Below are 19,096 nucleotides of genomic sequence, written 5' to 3'. Positions count from 1 at the left end.
AGAGCATTGGGAGGGAGACATATTTACTTATGTGGTACTTAGTGGTAGGAGAAGCATAATGATCTCTCAAAAAAGATCAAAAAGGAATAGATAGGTAGGAAAAGAGTTGAGGAAAGAATACTGTTATGGAAGCCAAGGGAATGGAACCAGTAGGATATGGTGGTTGATGGTGCTGGAGGCTACAAAAAAGTCAAGTAGAATGGGAATTGACAAAGAGTCATTGGGATTTAGAAGTTTCAGCCAAGTGATAGAGTTGGAAGTCAAAGATAAAGCGTTGTCAGTCACAAATATTTATTAAATATCTGCTCAGTGCCAGATACTATACTGAGTGCTAGGGATACAACAGAAAACAAAGACAGTCTTTGTCCTCAAGCTCAAAATCTAATGGGGGAGACATAATATAAACAACTATGAATAAACAAGGTATATACATAGGATAAATAGGAAATCAATATTAGAGGGAAAGCACTAGAATTGAGAGGGATCAGGAAGGTTTTCCTGTAGAGGAAGGAAGCAGAGATAAGGAACATCATAAGGAACAGTAGGTGAAAAATTCCCAGAATCAGGAGTTCAAAGATTAAGAAGGAAGTGAGTGTCATTGTATTGCAAAGTCCGTAATAGGGAGTCATTGATGTTTATTGAGGTGGGGAGCAATGGAGGGGGGGTGAGTGTGACATACTCAGAAGTGAACTTTAAGAAGATTACTTTAATAGTTGTATGGAGAATGGACTGAAGTAGGGAGGATTTGAGAGGCAACAAGTATAGATGACCCCTTCCTTGCATTTTGACTGGGAGAAAAAAAAAAGTTATGCGATCACTTGGTTCTGCTATCCCCTAAAACTAAAGCTTTTGTTGTTGTTTTTAAATATTGCAGAGGCTTTGCTTTGGTCAGAGATCTCAGGGAAGAAGCCAATGGTGATTAAAGACAGATTGACAGTGAGAGAGGAATGGGATCAAAAACCCAAATGGAGGAGTTGGCTAGATTGAAACAAAGGAAAAAATGGGAAGAAGATGAATGGTTTTAAGATACAGAGTAGGCTAGAAAAGGAAATTCACCTTGGTTGGCAGCTAAGATATTTAATGGCATTGTTAATTCTATCTAGAGTTTATTGGTATATTTTTCAACTGAAAACTTAAAATTGAATTTCTTAAGTGCGTTAAAGATATTTGAGAATTCCTTTGAGAATCTGAATACTTCTTAAACCATACTATATAATGTCCAAATTTTTCATAGCTTTGTTTTCTAGTTTTTTCCAAAGTTTTTTGGCCCCTCTAGATTTCATTCTCTTCTCAGGCCAAGGATATGTGAAAGATCTGTGATCTCATGTATCCTTCCTTTACTAATGCAGATTGCAACCTCTCTAATATTTGTGTTAAGGTCAGGATTTGAGCTAGTATTTAAACTCATAGCACTTTGGGGAAGTACCTTCAAAATTTATTTGTAGGTATGCTTTTTAAATAAATAAAACAAAGCAAAACTGTGTCACTACCTCTACCTTCTCAAGTCAAAGATGAATATATTCATCTTAGTTTACCTAGTCTAAAAAAACTTTGAGACTTCCCAATCCATAATTCTTTGGATATTTTAAGGAATAGTTTTAGTATCTTAAATGAAGACTGCCATGCTTCTGAAATTTCATTGCCTTCCACTATATATTTAAGTCGGTGTCACTAGGTTCATTTGTCACTCATCATAGGGGGTTTACACTAACAGTAGTTTATAGTTTTAAGTTTGCCAGAATAATGGATTACTGTTTTACAGTTTTAACTATTTTTTCTCATGAAAAGTAAGCCACTATGCTCATTAGGACTTAGTGCATTACTCTTAGAGAATTATTAGACAACTTATTCCTTGCCTTAATCTTTTAAAAAAATTCTTATTGTTTTTCATTCATTCTTCAAAATTCAGAGTTCTTAATTCTCTCTTCTTTCTTCTCTTTGGGGTATATTTGGATCTGTGCAGTCATGTAATATACCTCCCATACTAGTCATCTTGTGAAAGAAAATACTCCACCCCCCAAAATGAAAAAGAAAGCTAAAAAAAGTGTGTGTTTTGATCTGCATTCAGTTTGTTAGTTCATTTTCTGGAGGTGGGGATAGCTTTTTAAAAATCATAAGTCTTTTGAAATTGTCTTAGATCATTGCATTGCTGAGGATAGCCAAGTCATTCACAGTTGATCATCATACACAACTCACATCATTTGGCATCAGTTCATATAAGTCTTCCCAGATTTTTCTGAAACCTTCATGCTTGCTATTTCTTATAATCATATATCACAATTTATTCAGCTATTCTCAACCGATGGACATTCCCTCAGTTTCTACTTTTTTACCACCACAAAAAGAACTTATATAAATGTTTTTGTACAAATAGGTTCTTTTCTTATTTCTTTGATCTTTTTGGGGTACAGATCTAGTAGTGGTATTGCCGAGTCAAAGGGTATGCAGTTTTAGAGCCCTTTGGGCTTGGTTCCAAATTGGTATTCAGTATGGTTGTATTTATTCACTCCACCACCAGTAGTGTATAAGTAAGTGTCCCAGTTTTCTCTCTTATGACCCTTCCAAGATTTATCATTTTCCTTTTTAGTCATTCGTCAACCTGATAAGTATGAGGTGGTATCTCAAAGAAGTTTTAGTTTGCATTTCTCAAATTAATAGTGATTTGGAACATTTTTTTCATATGACTACAGATATTTTTAAATTTCCTCCTTTGGCCATTTAACAATTGGGGAATGACTTGATATATGCCACGTCTTGTTTAGCCATTCCCCAGTTGATAGGCATCACTTCAATTTTCAGTTCTTTGCCACCACAAAGGAGCTTTTAAAAATATTTTTGTATAGATAAGCCCCTTTCCTTTTTTTTTTAAATCTCTTGGATACAGACCTAATAGTGACAATCTTGGGTCAAAGGGTATGCCCTTTGGGCATAGTTCCAAATTACTTTCCATAGTAATTGAATCAGTTCATAACTTGACCAATCAAGTGCATTAATGTTCTGAGTTCTTGCCTTTTATATGCTTAGGTGAGCCAGTTTCCAGTTAGAAGTGAAGATCAAGTGCTAGAAAAGAAAAATTATTTATTAATTTATTTTTTAAGCCCTTACCTTCTGTCTTAGAATCAATACTTGTTATTGGTTCTAAGGCAGAAGAGTGGTAAGGGCTAGGCAGTGGGGGTTAAGTGACTTGCCCAGGATCACACAACTAGGAAGTGTCTGAGGTCAGATTTGAACCCAGGATCTCCCATCTCAGGACCCAACTCTCAATCCACTGAGCCACCTAGCTGTTCCTAGAAAAGAATATTTAGAAAAAAATGTTGGAATATATCCCTAAGATTGGAAGACTATGTTAGGAGGCTTATTTTAGAATTGGGAGAGATTTTTAAAAACTACATGAGTTTTCAGTCTGATGGGGGAAATGAGTCAGATAAATGCAGTAGGGACATGTAAAAAGCAAAGTGCTGGTTTAAAGAGTGAGAGAGGAATAACAGATTATCTAGGCATAAAGAACAGAACAAACTGGAAAGTAACCACAGAACAGTTTCAGTAGAAAGGAGAATGGAACCAGATTCCATGGAGTTTATTAAGAGTGGGTAGAGATAGTTGAGATGAGACTAGAAAGCTAGTTTGTGAAGAGTTTTGAGTATTCTGTGAATTTGTGAGTAGGAAAAATTGTTAAATGAGAGGTCTAAGAAAATAGCAGTAGGGGGAAAGCCACCAGTTTTAGTGACTAGACCATTTGCAATCCTAGAGAATATTTTCAGTAATGTGGATGGATGAAAGCCAAGTTATAAAGGATTAAGTATTAAGAATGGGTGGTAGTATTAGGGAAAGGTTTGCCTTTTATTTTTTATCAGTGATATACTATTAGCATCTTTTCCAGAAATCTTAGAAACTGAAACCTAGATCAGAATGTCTTTACTTATATTCATCATAATTTTGTAAGTGGTCATATTTATGGTAATTGTTACTCTTATACAGTTTCATGTTAGGGTCTTATGGTGTGAATGATGGAGCACAACTCTATATGATTGACCCATCAGGTGTTTCATATGTGAGTATTTTTAAAGGTTTTTTGCTTGTTTTTTTTTGTTGTTGTTTTTTTTTTTTTTTGGTATCATCTTAAATTTCCAAATGTAGCTCCTCCCCAAATTCCCCAGTTCCCCAAATTTTAGCCAATCTAAAGCTATTCTTTTTCTTGTACTCTTCTGTTCTCTGTGATTCCAAAGGACCTTGAATTTTATTTTATTTTTAAATCTGGCCTTTATTGTGTAGAATTTTTATTGAAAAAAACACTATTAAAAAGTTTAAAAAATATTAATAGTTAACCCTTTATAGTAGTGATGGTCAACCTATGGCATGTGTGCCAAAGATGGCTTGCAGAGTGTTTTCTGTGGACATACATGCTGTTCCACATGGCCCCCTGTTCTGTTCATTACTAGAAAGGCAGAGGACTTGGGCTGGGCTGCTCCCCATTCCTTCTCCATAGTGCCTGACCACATTTTTTCACATCATCCATCCCTCTGCCCAGTAGCTCAAATGGGAACACTTTCTCCCTCCCCTGTATAGGGTAAGAGGGGGTGGAGTACAGCATGTGTTCCCTAAAATATGTTTGTCATTGTAAAGAATATTTTTTAAAAAGAGCTTAATTTTGTGATTTCAAAATCAAAGAATTATTTGTTAGTCTTGTCAAACAATATGCTGTTGAACAAAAAAATCCTTACCTTCAGTCTTAGAAGTGATACTAATTTTCATTTCCAAGGTAGAAGAGTGATAAGGGCTAGACAATTGGAGTTAAGTCACATATCTAGGAAGTGTTTGAGGCTAGATTTAAACCTATTTGCCCTGTTAAGCGTATTAACACCTGCAGGATATGAAATTTGACTTAATTTGTTTGGAAAAGTAAATGTTTTAATTTTTCATAGATGAATTTTAAAGGAACTACAGATGGCCAACTTAAACATGCTAGTCAGATCTCTTATCTCCATATCTTTGTATAGCAAAAAATTTCCAAATTGTGTATATGACGTGTAAGTAAAACAAGATAGAATTTCAAAAGCATTTTCTATACTTTACCTTTTTTCTTTTCTTTCCTTAGAAATAATTTATATTGCTATTCTTGTTATTTTAACGTGGCAAATGAAAATCTTAATATTGTACCTGTGTTTGTAGGGCTATTGGGGATGTGCCATTGGGAAAGCCAGGCAAGCTGCAAAAACAGAGATAGAGAAACTCCAGGTAAGACTCAATGATATAAATATTCAATTTGCCAAAAAGTTTTAACAATGGTTATGTCAAAAATATGTAGTGGGGGGGGGAAATTCTACTCTTGAGTTATTCTGTTACCAAGATTGCCCAATATATTTAAAATGTTACCCACCATTGATCAGATACTCTAATGGCAGCCATACAAAAATGAAAGTGAATGTGTAGTCAAAATAGATTCTTACTTTTTATTCAGTACAGAGAAAAACGTTGTTTTAAAATATAGTATAGTTTGGCATTGGGTCATATCCTTATAATCCCTATTCTCAGTACTGCCTCAAAGAAGTAGAGGCTGATGAATCCTTGAACTTAGGGGTGTTCTGAGTTAGTCAACTCAGGCCATCTTAGTGTAAGCATTAAGTTTGGCATGATTATGTTGCATCCCTAGAAGCTGGGCAGGCCACTAGGTTGCCTGAGGAAGGGCAGACTGACCAGGTCAAAGCTTCTTTGTTGGTCAGAGTTGGACTAAGCCTTCAGAGAGTTTGTAATTTGCAGCCTGGAAGAGATAGGGAGACACTTAGTCTTATAAAATAAAATAAAAATAAGAGTATAAATTTTTTTCTATTATCTTCAAACAAATGTTTTGTATTTAATTTTTTTTGCAGCATATAATGTACTGATTAAATTCATTAATATCTTTCATTGTAACAAGTATACTTGTTATCATTTAGAAAAAAATTATTGTAAAATGTTTCAAGTGGTACTTAGTATTGATATGTTTACTTGGACATTTTGATCCAGTGCAGGAATACATGTAAATGTGTTGATGTGTCGATTTGAAGAGGAGACAGGTAATACTTAAATTTGAAAAAAGATAGCACTTTAGTTGAGGTATATGTGGAAACAAGCCAAGATTTGGAAGTGAAGGAAGAGGTAGGAGATAGAAGGCCAATTTTGGTACTTTCACTGAAATGTAGACTTCATGGAAAAGGAAAGAAAACATTTAGTGTAGAAAGATCGCTAAGTTTAGGAGTTGGTATTTTATCCTAGGCACAAAAGAAGTCACCTAACCTGGAGAGTGATAGGAGTTTGTGTTTCCTTATCAGGTTTTTGTGAAGTTTAAAAGAGAATGCAAAGTGTTCTTATAAATCACAAAACGCTAAGGATTGTTGATAGATAGTTCAGTGCTTCTCTAAAGGATTAAATCAGAATGGAAATGGTTTAAAACACCAAAGAAAAGTGGTTTTTCTTTTCCTTGGTGGGGTGGGGGGAAGGAGAAATATTTCTAGCTTTAGGGGTGGGTGGCAGAACCCCCAAGCCTGCAAGGAGGAGTTGAAGTTGGTGGCGAAGGCCCTCAGGCACAGGAGCTGTAATGTAGAAATAATATTGCCATATTTTCTTGGGGCAACCCGTCAGTTGCTCTGGTTGGAATGTTGACCATGGCATGAGCTATAGGGCAAGTACCAATTGGCAGTTGGACCCAGGGTATATAAAGGCCTGGAGACCCAGGAATGGATCCTTTCCCTACTTCACTTCTCACCTTCACTTCTACCCCTTGGGGATGGTTGAGGGTGGTGGAATGTGGGATATTAGTTTTCCTAAGCCAGGCAGGTTTAAAGATCTTTGCTGATCAAATAGGAACATCATTCTGAGATATCAGTTATTCCCTATCAAGAGATTGCTTTATATTTACCATCAAGAGATCATTTTATTTCTGTCCCAGGGCTGGTCCCTTGGGACAGCTGAAGATCATAGCAAGGAGTTCATCAAAATCCTGAATTTAGATCTAGAATACAGTAATAGACTAGTTTCATAGTTTTCCTAACCCATTCTCCAATTCCTTTTCCCAAATCAACTTAATAAATCCTTAGTTAATTTAAGAACTAGTGTGTCACTACCTTCATTTTAGATCTAAATAGTGACTGCTGTTCAAGATTCTAAGAGAGAGACAGTAACTCCATTACTGTTTAGACAGGAAGCACCATACTTCCTTCCTGTTTAATCTCTCTACCAACCAATAGGAGTTATCTCCTCAGACATGCTTTTTCTCATACTTAGAATGTTATTTGCACATCTTAAACTTACCCATGCTTTGAAGTACAGATTAAATAGTACTTAGTCCTGTTTACTCATATATCATTGGCAGACTCCAAGCTGCTTTTCTGTTATTCTGTTCTTATCAAATTTACATATTGGGGGCCAATAACCCTATTAGGTTCTTATTACCAATGTCCAAGGCTGTTTTTAAACTAAAACTCTGACCTTTTTGCCCAGGCCATTTGTCCTTTATCTTTTCCCCAACTCCTACTACTAGTATAGATTGATCCTCACTGTTTAATATAACATTCCTTCAATAATTAGATAAACAATAATAAAGAAATTTTATAGGAACCTTGAGTTGGTTCTTGTGGTGTTGGGTTTTTTAAAGAAATATTCTTAATGTCTTATCTCTTATGTCCTTTTGTGTGTAGTATAAGGGGACCATCCTAAATAAATAGGTTATGGAAGGACAATAAAAATTCAGTTATTATTCCCCAGTTAGGGAAAGAGTTTGGTCTGGTTTGTTAGTGATTAAGCCATTCTGGACAGTCTGATTCATAGTTTATTAAATCTTCCTAGTGACTTTGTAACCAGGGTTTTTCTAGCAGACTTCATAAGTAATTGAACTTGATGCTTCCTACTTAGAGGATATAGTTCTAGAAATTCTTAGAGCAGCAGGAGTCAAGGAGCCTATGTGAGCATCTTTAGGAAGGTTTTACCATTGACACCTATGATGGTTTTCCTAGATGCAAGTAAAAATCTTTTCTGAATTAAATTTATCCTTACAATGACTATATTGTAAAGTGTTTTTTAACTTTCCTTGAATTGTTATTGTGTAGTAATCCTCATATATTTGTATTATTCACCTGTCAGTATTATCAGTTCTCATTTGTCATATACAACCCGAAAGCATCTGACACGATATTATAAGAAGACTTTAAGGACACTCTTATCTGTTTTCAAGCATTTTAAACATTTTTTAAGTACTTCAGGTTTTTTTTTTTTTTGTCCTAAAGCCAAGGTATGGTTTTTGGTTTTGTAACTAATGAAGTTGTAAGGTATGCTTGCTTTTTAGGGGATAAAAAAAGGACTTTTAATTCAGCGAGAACTAGAACCTGAACAAATTATGGAGGTTTGGTTTTTAAAAAGTGCCTTGGGGGCAGCTGGGTAGCTCAGTGGATTGAGAGCCAGGCCTAGAGATGGGAGGTCCTAGGTTCAAATCTGGCCTCAGACACTTACCAGCTGTGTGACCCTGGGCAAGTCACTTGACCTCCATTGCCTACCCTTACCACTCTTCTGCCTTGGGGCCAATACACAGTATTGACTCCAAGACGGAAGGTAAAGGTTTTAAAAAAAATTTTAAAAAGTGCCTTATCTTCATTTTTTTCTTTCGTAATTTACTTTCATGTAACAAGGTAGAGGACAGCGCAGGGAAAAGCAAAACTATATTCATATATGTAGAGACTTCCCTTTTCAACTACTTCTCTTTTGTTTTTGTTTGTTTCCTTTAGAGATGAGGAAACTGAAGTTGAGAGGTCAATCGATTCTAGAGGTCATACTATAAAAATAGCAAAGCCAATATTCTCACCCAAATCTTCTGGTTCCAAGATTCTTTCTATTATATTCAGGCATGTTTTTCCCTCTACTACAATTATTGCTCCAACATTGCTCCTCTATCCTCTCAGTGTCTCAGCAGATAGAACGTGCACCTGAAGTTAAAGACTTGAGTACAGATCTAGCCTCAGACATTTACCAGCTTTGTGATCTTGGGCAAGTCACTTAACTGCTTCAGTTTCCTTATTTTCAAAATGAGGAGAATAGTAGAACCTATCTCCTGGATGGTTGTAAAGATAAAATGAGATAAGGCCCTCCTCACCCAAGGTTTCAGTTATCTGCAATCAGTGTGAAGAGACCTTGAGTCACCAAGCTGAGTGGCAGGTTTAGGGAGAGAGTGCACATACATATATTGGGGGTTCAACAAGTATTTTTATGTATTCATGGTTTCAGTCATCTGTGGTAGGTCTTGAAATGTATCCATGGGAAACACAGGAACCCTTACTGTACTTGTAAAGCACTTTGTAAACCTTTAAAGTGCTATATAAATGCTAATTTTTATTATTGATAGAATCCATGTAATTAGAATATTGTAATGATACTCTATTCAGATACTTAAAGCAATAGTCAGTAAATAAAACAGCGGGGTTAAAATAATGCAGTGGTAGAAATACAGTAAAAATTATGATCTGGTTTGTCAACACCATATTTCACATCCAACTTGGAGTCATACTCCACGAGGTTCTCATGTATACTTGCACAACTGTGAAGAAGGCACATTGCCTATCTGGACCTGCATTTTCTAGCTTTTAAAATGAAGGGTAACATTGGATTATGTGATTTTCCAGTAATAAATCCAAGAAAGTCCAGGATTAAGGTACCATGCAGATGAACTACCTTGAGTTACATAAGTTATATGCAGTTGCTATTCAGACTTTAATAACCTTGGCAGCCACAATCACAACAGAGAAGTCCTGGCCATAGTTTGTGTATTATCTTCACTTGACATGATTACCGTTACCTATCATATAGCTACAACCATTAGCATTCTAATAGCCATTTTCACTCACAGGTCCCATTTGTGGGATAGAATGGAGGGGCTGTGAATCCCCTATCTCAGGCCATTGGGAAACATGGCATCTTAGGTTTATGAAAAGAACATACTTGTGTGAGGCCTTTTTCTATTTTGGCTGCTGTTGTGTTATCCTGGACAAATTACTTAACACTGCTGTTCTTCAGCTTCCTCTTCTATAAAAGTTGAGAGGGGGTTGGACCAGATGCCCTTTATGGTCCCTTCCTCTTCTATACTTGTAGTCTTTCAGGGTACAGCTCTGTTCACTCAAATGACTATGGCAGTGAGCCACGTGAAATTAGTGCTTTCTAGGATTTCTGTCACCTTATGATACAATCCTAAAACTTCTAGAATAGAGTATAATATTAGTCTAGTATAATTTACTTGAGGTCTAAAGCAGGGGTCAGCAACCTTTTTGGCCTTGAGAGCCATAAACGCCACATTTTTTAAAATGTAATTTCGTGAGAGCCGTATAGTGCTCACAGTGCGCACTCCTGTAACAGTGCGAGCTCCTATAACAGAGCCTGAAAAAAAAATTGACTTTATGGCTCCTGCAGAAAGAGCCATATCTGGCCTTCAAAAGAGCCAGATATGGCTTGAGAGCCATACGTTGCCGACCCCTGGTCTAAAGGTTCAAATTGCTACTGCCTGCCTCTGGTCTATTTTTGGCAAATAAGGACAACAGAAGGGATTGGTTCTTTTAAATCTGGCTACCAATCAATCAGTTATTAAACATTTATATATTAAATGCCTATTATGTGCCAGGCACTATGCTACAGGGGATACAGAAAAATGTGGAAGACAGTTCATCACCTCAAGGAGCTTATAATCTAATTGGAGAGACAACATGCAAACAAATATATATAAAGAAAGCTAGGTAAATAGAGTAAATAGGAAATATTTAAGAGAGGAAAGGCACTGAAATTAAGACGAACTTCTTGTAGAAAGAGGGTTTTTAGTTGGTATTTAAATGAAACCATGGATGGCATAGAGCAAAGGAAGGAGGGTATTTCAGGCACACAGGAGACAAGACAGAGAAAATGCATGGAGCTAAGACATAGAGTACCTTGTTCATGGAATAGCTAGGAGGCCAGTGTCACTGGATTGAAGAGTATGTGTTGGGAGTAAGGAGTAGGAAGACAGAAAAAGTAGGAAGCGGCTAGATTATGAAAGGCTCTTGAATGCCAAACATGATTTTGCATTTATTCCTGGTGACAACAATAAGCCACTGGAGTTTATTTAGGATGACATGATCAGACATGCACTTTAGGAAAATCACTTTAATGGCTGTAGAATGTATTGGTGTAGGCAAAGACTTGAGGCAGATAAACCTACCAGTGGGCTATTGCAATAATCTAGGCATGTGGTATTGAGGGCTTGCACTAGAGTGGTGGCAGTGTCAGAGAAGGGGGATTATTTGAGAGATGTTGCAAAGGTGAAGTCAGCAGGCCTTGCCAACAAATTTTGATATAGGGCTGAGAAAGCAAAGAATCCACAATGATTCCTAGGTTGTGAGCCTGAGGGACTGAAAGAATGGTATTGCCCTCTAATAATAGGGAAGGTAGGAGGAAGGAGAACATTTAAGTTGAAAAGGAGTTCTGTTTTGTATATATTGAGTTTTTGTTGTTTACTGGACATCCAGTGTAAGATATCAGAAAGGCAGTTTGAGGTGCAGGATAGGTATATTTGAGAATCATTAACATCAAAATGATAATTAAATCCATGGGAGCTGATAAGATTTTCAAGCGAAGTATACAGAAGGAGAAAAGAATAAGGCCCACGTCAGAACCTTGAGGGACACCTATAGTTAAGAGGGCATGATCTGGATGAAGATCCAGCAAAGGAAACCAAGAAGGATCAGTCAGATAGAAAATCTGGAGAGTGGTGTTCAGGAGACCTAGAGAGAAGAGAATATAAAAGAGGAGAGAGTGATCAATAGTATGAAAGGCTGAAGGAGAGTTCAAGGAGAATGATGATTGATGATTGAGAAGAGGCTATTAGATTTGATTTGGTAAGTAAAAGATCATTAGTAACTTTTAGAGAGAACAGTTTTGAGTGGAATAATGAGGTCAGAAGCCACATTGTAGGGATTAAGAGTTAGAGGAAAATGGAGGCAACTATTGTAGATAGCCTTTTCTAGGAATTTAGCTACAAAGGACAAAAGAGCTACATGATGTTTACATGCCCAGCTGAAGTTTTGGAGAACAGATTCTTTTGTCATTTTGTTAACATTCTTAATGTGTTTACTGCAGAATTATGCTGAACAACTTCCCTTTAGTTTAGCATTTGTAGCCTCTGGGAATCCCACTTTTCTCAGTTCAACAAATTTGGTTTACAGCTATTCTTTTCTATTCCTTTTTTCTAACTACTTCAAAAAAGACATTTATTTGTAAAACTACAGATACCTGGGTAATTTGCATTTAACATTTGTAAAGAATTATCAACCACTGCCATTTCAACTAGATTATCCTTTTTAAAAATTATTTTTAACACTTTTTTATATAGTTCTATATAATATACAGTTCATACAGTTTTATATAGTCTATATGTAGCTTTATATAGTTCTATATGGGAGTTCTAGATTCTCTTCTCCCACTTTTCCTCCACTCATTGAGAAGACAAACAACATGATATCAATTATACTTGTGAAATCAGACATAACAAATTTCTATATTAGCTATATCACAAAAAAGTGAGAAAATTGTGTTTCATTTTGTATTCAGTTTATCTGTTCCTTTTCTGGGGGAAGATAGCATTTTTTCCGAGTCTTTTGGAATTGTCTTGGATCATCACCTTAATCAGAGTAGCTAAGTCTTTCACAGTGAATCCCTTACTGTACATCACGATTCCCAGTTCTTCTCACTTCATTTCGCTTCAGTTCATATAGGTCTTACCAAACCACCTCCCTCATCATTTCTTATATCACAGTAACACTATCACAATTATATGCCACAACTTGTTCAGCCATTCCCCAGTTGATGAACATCCCATCAGTTTCAAATTCTTTGCCACCACAAAAAGGGCTCTTATAAAATATTTTTACATATAGATCTTTTTGGGTACAGACCTAGTAATAATGTTGTTGAGTCAGAGGGAAAAGTATAGTTTTATAGCTCTTTGCTCAAAGTTCCAAATTGTTCTCCAGAATGATTGAACTAATTTACCACTCTACCAACGATTCATTAATGTACTTATTTTCCCTCAACCCCCCTCCAGCATTTATCATTTTTGATAAGTGCAAGGTGGTATCTCAGAACTGTTTTAATTTGTCTTTAATCAGTAGTAATTTGGAACATTTTTCATAAGGCTATAGATAGCTTTGACTTTTTTTCTGAAAACTGGCTGCTCCTACCATTTTTCAGTAGGGAAATCACTTATTTAAATTTGACTCAGTCCCCTCCCATCACCTTTCCTTGTCACAGAAAAGTGGTAAGGGATAGACAATTTGGAGTTAAGTGACTTGCCTAGTGTCACACATCCAGGTCAGATTTAACCCAGGTCCTCCCAACACTAGGCCTGGAACTTTGTCCACTGAGCCACCCTATTTTCTTCTGTTTATCCTTCTCTCTCTTTTTATCCTTTCTCTCCTCAAAAGTCAGCTTTGCTTCTGATCATTGCCATCCTTAATCTGTTTTCCCTTTTTTTATTCCCCTCCCTTTTATATTTCCCTATAGGTTTAAGATAGATTTCTATGTATAATTGAATGTTTTTACTCTTTGAACCAGTTCTGATGAGTGAGTTTCAAGCATTGACCACCACCCTTCTCCATTTTATTTTGCACTCATTTATTTGAGAAAGTTTTTCTCATTCTATTTCTCCCTTCTCCCAGGGAATCCCATTTTCTCAACTTTACATTTTTTTTGAAGATCTTTCCAACATAATGGATTTACACCTGTGCCCTCTTCCTATATAAATTCCTTCATAACTGCCTTCATCTCTTATAGGAATATAAACAGTTTATATGGTACTCTTCCATGTTTACCTTTCATACTTCTCAAGTTTTCTTTTTGAATGTCAAATTTTCTGTTCAGCTCTGGTCTTCATCAGGAAAGCTTGGAAGTTCTCCGTTTCATTAAATGTCAATTTCCCCTCCCCCACTCTTAATAGTTTTTGCCAGATGGATGATTCTTGGTTGTACTACTAGTTCCTTTGCTTTCTGGAATATCATATCCCAAGTCCTTTACTCTTTTCACATGGAAGCTACCAAATTTTCCGTTATCTTGATCATGTTTTTGTAATATTTTGATTGTTTCTTTCTGTTTACTTGAAATATTTCTTCACCTGGAAGCTCTGGAATTTAGCTATAATACTCCTGGAAGTTTTCATTTTGGAATCTCTTTCAGAAAGTGATTAGGAGATTCTGTCAATTTTTATTTTACCCTCTGGATCTAAGATATCTGGGCAGTTTTTCTGGATAATTCTAGGTTTTTCTCTTTTGATCATGGCTTTCAGCTAGACTAATAATTCTTAAGGTATTTTCTGTATATTTTCCAGGTCAATCATTTTCCCACTGATATATTTCCCATTTTGTTCTCTCTTTAAAAAATTCTTCTAACTGTCTTCCTTCCTTCCTTCCTTCTTTCCTTCCTTCCTTTCTTCCCTTCCTTCCCTCCCCTTCCATCTTGGAGTCAATACTGTGTATTGGCCCCAAGACAGAAGAGTGGTAAGGGTAGGCAGTGGGGGGTCAAGTGACTTGTCCAGGGTCACATAGCTGGGAAGGGTCTGAGGCCAGATTTGAACTCAGGACCTCCCATCTCAGGGCCCCACTCTCAATCCACTGAGCTACCCAGCTGCCCCCTTAACTGTGTTTCTTGATATCTCACGGAGTAATAAGTTTTCACTTGGCCAATTCTAATTTTTAAGGAGTTATTTTCTTCACTGAAGTTTTGTACTTATTTCCTTTTGGACAATTCTGTTTTTTAAAGATTTTTTTTCCTTCAGTGAATTTTTATGCTTCCTTTTTCATTTGGCCAAAAGAAGTTCTTTTCTTCAAAGAATCTTTATGCCTCTTTTATCCTTAGGCCAATTCAGTTTTTTAAGATATTATTTTCTTCAGTGTTTTTTGTACCTCTTTTCTTTTTTTTTTTTTTTTTTTTTTTACTTTTTTTTTTTAAACCCTTAACTTTCTGTGTATTGACTTATAGGTGGAAGATTGGTAAGGGTAGGCAATGGGGGTCAAGTGACTTGCCCAGGGTCACACAGCTGGGAAGTGTCTGAGGCCGGATTTGAACCTAGGACCTCCTGTCTCTAGGCCCGGCTCTCAATCCACTGAGCTACCCAGCTGCCCCCTTTTGTACCTCTTTTAATTGTTTTTTGCATCATTCTTATTTCTTTAGATTGTTCTCTCCCATTGTTATATCTTTTTAAAAATTTCCAGGAATTCTTTTTTTTTTTTTTTTTTTTTTTTAATCCTTACTTTCTGTCTTGGAATCAATACTGTATATTGGTTCCAAGGCAGAAGAATGGTAAGGGGTAGGCAATGGGGGTCACGTGGCTTGCCCAGGGTCACGTAGCTGGGAAGTGTCTGAGGCCTGATTTGAATCTAGGACCTCCCATCTCTAGGCCTGGCTCTCAATCCATTGAGCTACCAGCTGCCCCCTCCAGGAATTCTTCCTGACCCTGGATCCATTTAGCAGTTTTCTTTGAGGCTTTGCTTATAGTTGTTTTTGCATTGTTATAAGTTGATGTCTTGGTCTCCCTCCATCCCCTGCAACTTTTTATAGTCAAATTCTTTTTTTATTTGTCCCATTTTCCCAGCCTATTTCTTGACTTTGAATTTTATGTTAAAGTTTGGCTCTATTAACCTGAGTGGGGAGGAACTGTGCCAAGCTTAAGGGTTTTTTGTGCTGCCATTTTCAGATCTAGTTGTGGGATTTTGCATGTTTTAGCAACTTCTAAGATTGTGTTATCTTGGGAGAGGTTTGGTCATTGCTCTCCTGGCTTGTGCTCTTTTTTGCCTTGGAACTGATAACTGGGTCTACTGCTCTCCTGTAGTATTAACAGTCCTCTTTGTCTTGGAACTGTGACCGGGGCCCTTGCTCCCTTGTGACTGAACAAGTGTTCTTCTCCATCCTAGAACTTCTTAGGGTTCTATAGATATAGAGAGCTGCAGTAGAGTTACAAATAAGGTCCTAGTGCACACAAAGGTTTCTCTACATCTCTGACCTGTTGTACAACTCCTTTACTGGCTGTGGTTTGAACTTCCAAATGTGGTTCTGCTGGCACAGCTAGCCATCTTCCTGGCCTGCACTTGTCCCAGGGTTAAGAACTTTCTTGTAGACCTTCTAAATTGTCTTAGGTAGGAAAAGTCTTACTCTGACTTTTTCTTTATTCTACTGTGCCAGAATTTGATTTGAGAAATTATTTTAAAGTTGTTTGGAGGATTTGACAGGGTCCCAACTTGTACCCTGTCATCTTAGCTTTGCCTGAAATAGATTGTCTTCATAAAAGAGAGAGCATAGGCACTATGGTATTGAAATTAATATAAAGAAACTTTAGGTAATTAAGAAAGGAATCTACTATTTAGAATGAGAAATTGATAAACTTTACCTTTGGATATACTCTAGTTTTTATAGCAAATTTTTACAGGTAATGATGTTAATAGCATTCAAATATAATGTAGACAGTCTCAAAAATATTGATGCTAGAGTCAGGAAATGTCAGTGAAAGCTTATTTGGCTTTCAGTTACTAATCTACAAAGCTAGTAAAATAATGCCTTTACTAAGCTCAAAGATTTCTTAAAAATGTAAGCAATTTATTTTACATATTGCTTATATAATTGTATTATGCTATTAGCCTTTTAATATACATTCTCTCATAGATGAAAGAAATGACCTGTCGTGATGTTGTTAAAGAAGTTGCAAAAATGTAAGTATTTTTTCTCCATTAAATTTCTCAACTTACTGGGATTCAGAATTCCTTATATAGTTGGAATCATTACTTTTTAATATCTAGAGTAGGTAAATGGGGATAATTTTTGATATGTAACTTTTAGAAAGTTAACATTGACTATTTTTTCCTTATTTAAGGCCACTTATATAGGCAAGTGGTTTATTACCAAATCACCGGTCTTAGTGCTTTCTTATTCTTTTTCCCCTAGAACATATGTAGGCTTAAGGGAAAAAAAAAACCCTTTTTCACATTCAGCCATCATGTGAATTGGGAAATGTGGGACTTTGGGCCATAAAGAAAGGAGAAGCTTCTGTGAAATTAATTTAATTGTCTTAATTGTTTTTAATTGTCTTAAACTCATGACAGATTTTCAGAATAAAAACTTCATTGGGATACAATAGACAAGTAAATAAAAGATAATTTAAAGAGGGAAATAGCAATAAAAACTGTAAGATAGAGAGGAGGATAAGTAATCTGAAAGGTAAAGGTATTTTTTTTTCCCTCAAATGCGAGGTACAAAATGCCCTCTATTTAAAGAAGGTAAGTTTGAACCAGATAATAGAAGGCCTTAGTACTACCTATGCTGAAGAGGTTGTGCTTTTATCCTTAGAGGCAAGAGGAGAAGTTAAATGATCTGCACATTAGATCATCTGGAAGATTTGTTAGAGGGAGGTTTAGAATTGGGGAGACCAAGAAGAGATATTTGGTATTATGCTTTTAGAGCTGAAAGGTGCTTCAGAGGTCATCTACTCAAGTCCCCTCATTTTATAAGGAAGGAAATGGGGAGTCACAGAGCTAGTGACTAATTTGAACTTGTGTTTCAGAATTTTTTTTTATTAGACATTTATTAATATTCGTTTTTAATCTGTTTACATACTTTATGCCCCTACTTTCCCCTTCACCCCCCGTTCTCCCCCCATCCATGGCCAACGCACATTTCCACTGGTTGTAACATGTGTCCTTGTTCAGGGTCTATTTCCCATTCATGTCCGCCTCAGCCCATGCATTCAAGCAATTGTTTATCTTATATGTTTCCTCTCCTGCAGTCCTTCCTCTGAATGTGGGTAGCGTTCTTTACCATAAATCCCTCAGAGCTATCCTGTGTCATTGCAGTGCTGCTGATACAGGAGCCCATTACATTTGATTTTACCATAGTATATCAGTCTCTGTGTACAATGTTCTTCTGGCTCTGCTCCTTTCACTCTGCATCAATTCCTGGAGGTCTCTCCAATTTGCATGGAATTCCTCCAGTTTATTATTCCTTTTAGCACAATAGTATTCCATCACCCGCATATACCACAATTTGTTCAGCCATTCCCCAATTGAAGGGTATCCCCTCATTTTCCAGTTTTTTGCCACTACAAAAAGCGCAGCTATAAATATTTTCGTACAAGTCTGTTTATCTATGATCTGTTTGGGGTACAAACCCAGCAATGGTATGGCTGGATCAAAGGGCAGGCAGTCTTTTATCGCCCTTTGGGCATAGTTCCAAATTGCCAGCCAGAATGGCCAGATTATTTCACAACTCCACCAGCAATGCATCAATGTCCCGATTTTGCCACATCCCCTCCAACATTCATTACTCTCCCCTTCTTTCATTTTAGCCAATCTGCTAGGTGTGAGGTGATACCTCAGAGTTGTTTTGATTTGCATTTCTCTAATTATTAGAGATTTATAACACTTTCTCATGTGCTTTTTGATACTTTTGATTTCTTTACCTGAAAATTGCCTATTCATGTCTCTTGCCCATTTATCAATTGGGGAATGGCTTGATTTTTTTATACAATTGCTTTAACTCCTTGTATATTTGAGTAATTAGACCCCTGTCAGAGTTTTTTGTTGTAAAGATTTTTTCCCAATTTGTTGTTTCCCTTCTGATTTTGACTACATATGAGGCGGGTAGACAAACACAAGTTCAAGGTTAAGGGTATGAGCAAAATCTTTTGGGCATCAAATGAGAAAAAGAAGGCAGGAGTGGCTATCATGATCTCTGACAAAGCCAAAGTAAAAATAGATATGATTAAAAAAGACAGGGAAGGTCATTACATCCTGATTAAAGGTAGTATAAACAATGAGGAAATAACACTGCTCAATATATATGCACCAAGTGGTATAGCATCCAAATTCATAAAGGAGAAACTGGCAGAGCTCAAGAAGGAAATAGATAGTAAAACCATAATAGTGGGAGATCTAAATATTCCTCTTTCAGATCTAGATAAATCAAACCAAAAAATAAATAAGAAAGAGGTAAGAGAGATGAATGAAGTCCTAGAAAAATTAGATTTAATTGATATGTGGAAAAAAATAAATAGGGACAAAAAGGAATACACCTTCTT

The 19,096-nt window shown here is 36.4% G+C and overlaps 1 protein-coding gene across 1 annotated transcript in view; it reads left to right on the top strand.

Moving 5' to 3' along the window:
* Nucleotides 1–19,096, top strand: part of PSMA3 (proteasome 20S subunit alpha 3) — a 47,897-nt gene that overhangs the window by 22,325 nt on the left and 6,476 nt on the right. The window contains exons 6-8 of the mRNA XM_044664893.1: nucleotides 3,979–4,051; nucleotides 5,170–5,235; nucleotides 16,690–16,736. Coding sequence (XP_044520828.1) covers nucleotides 3,979–4,051; nucleotides 5,170–5,235; nucleotides 16,690–16,736 — 186 coding nt within the window. The remainder of the gene's footprint in view (nucleotides 1–3,978; nucleotides 4,052–5,169; nucleotides 5,236–16,689; nucleotides 16,737–19,096) is intronic.

The sequence above is a fragment of the Gracilinanus agilis genome, chromosome 2 (genome assembly GCF_016433145.1).
Source record: "Gracilinanus agilis isolate LMUSP501 chromosome 2, AgileGrace, whole genome shotgun sequence".
In the NCBI taxonomy this organism is placed as follows: domain Eukaryota; kingdom Metazoa; phylum Chordata; class Mammalia; order Didelphimorphia; family Didelphidae; genus Gracilinanus; species Gracilinanus agilis.
Note: the sequence above shows the minus strand (reverse complement) of the source record. Positions and strands in the feature narration are given on the sequence as shown.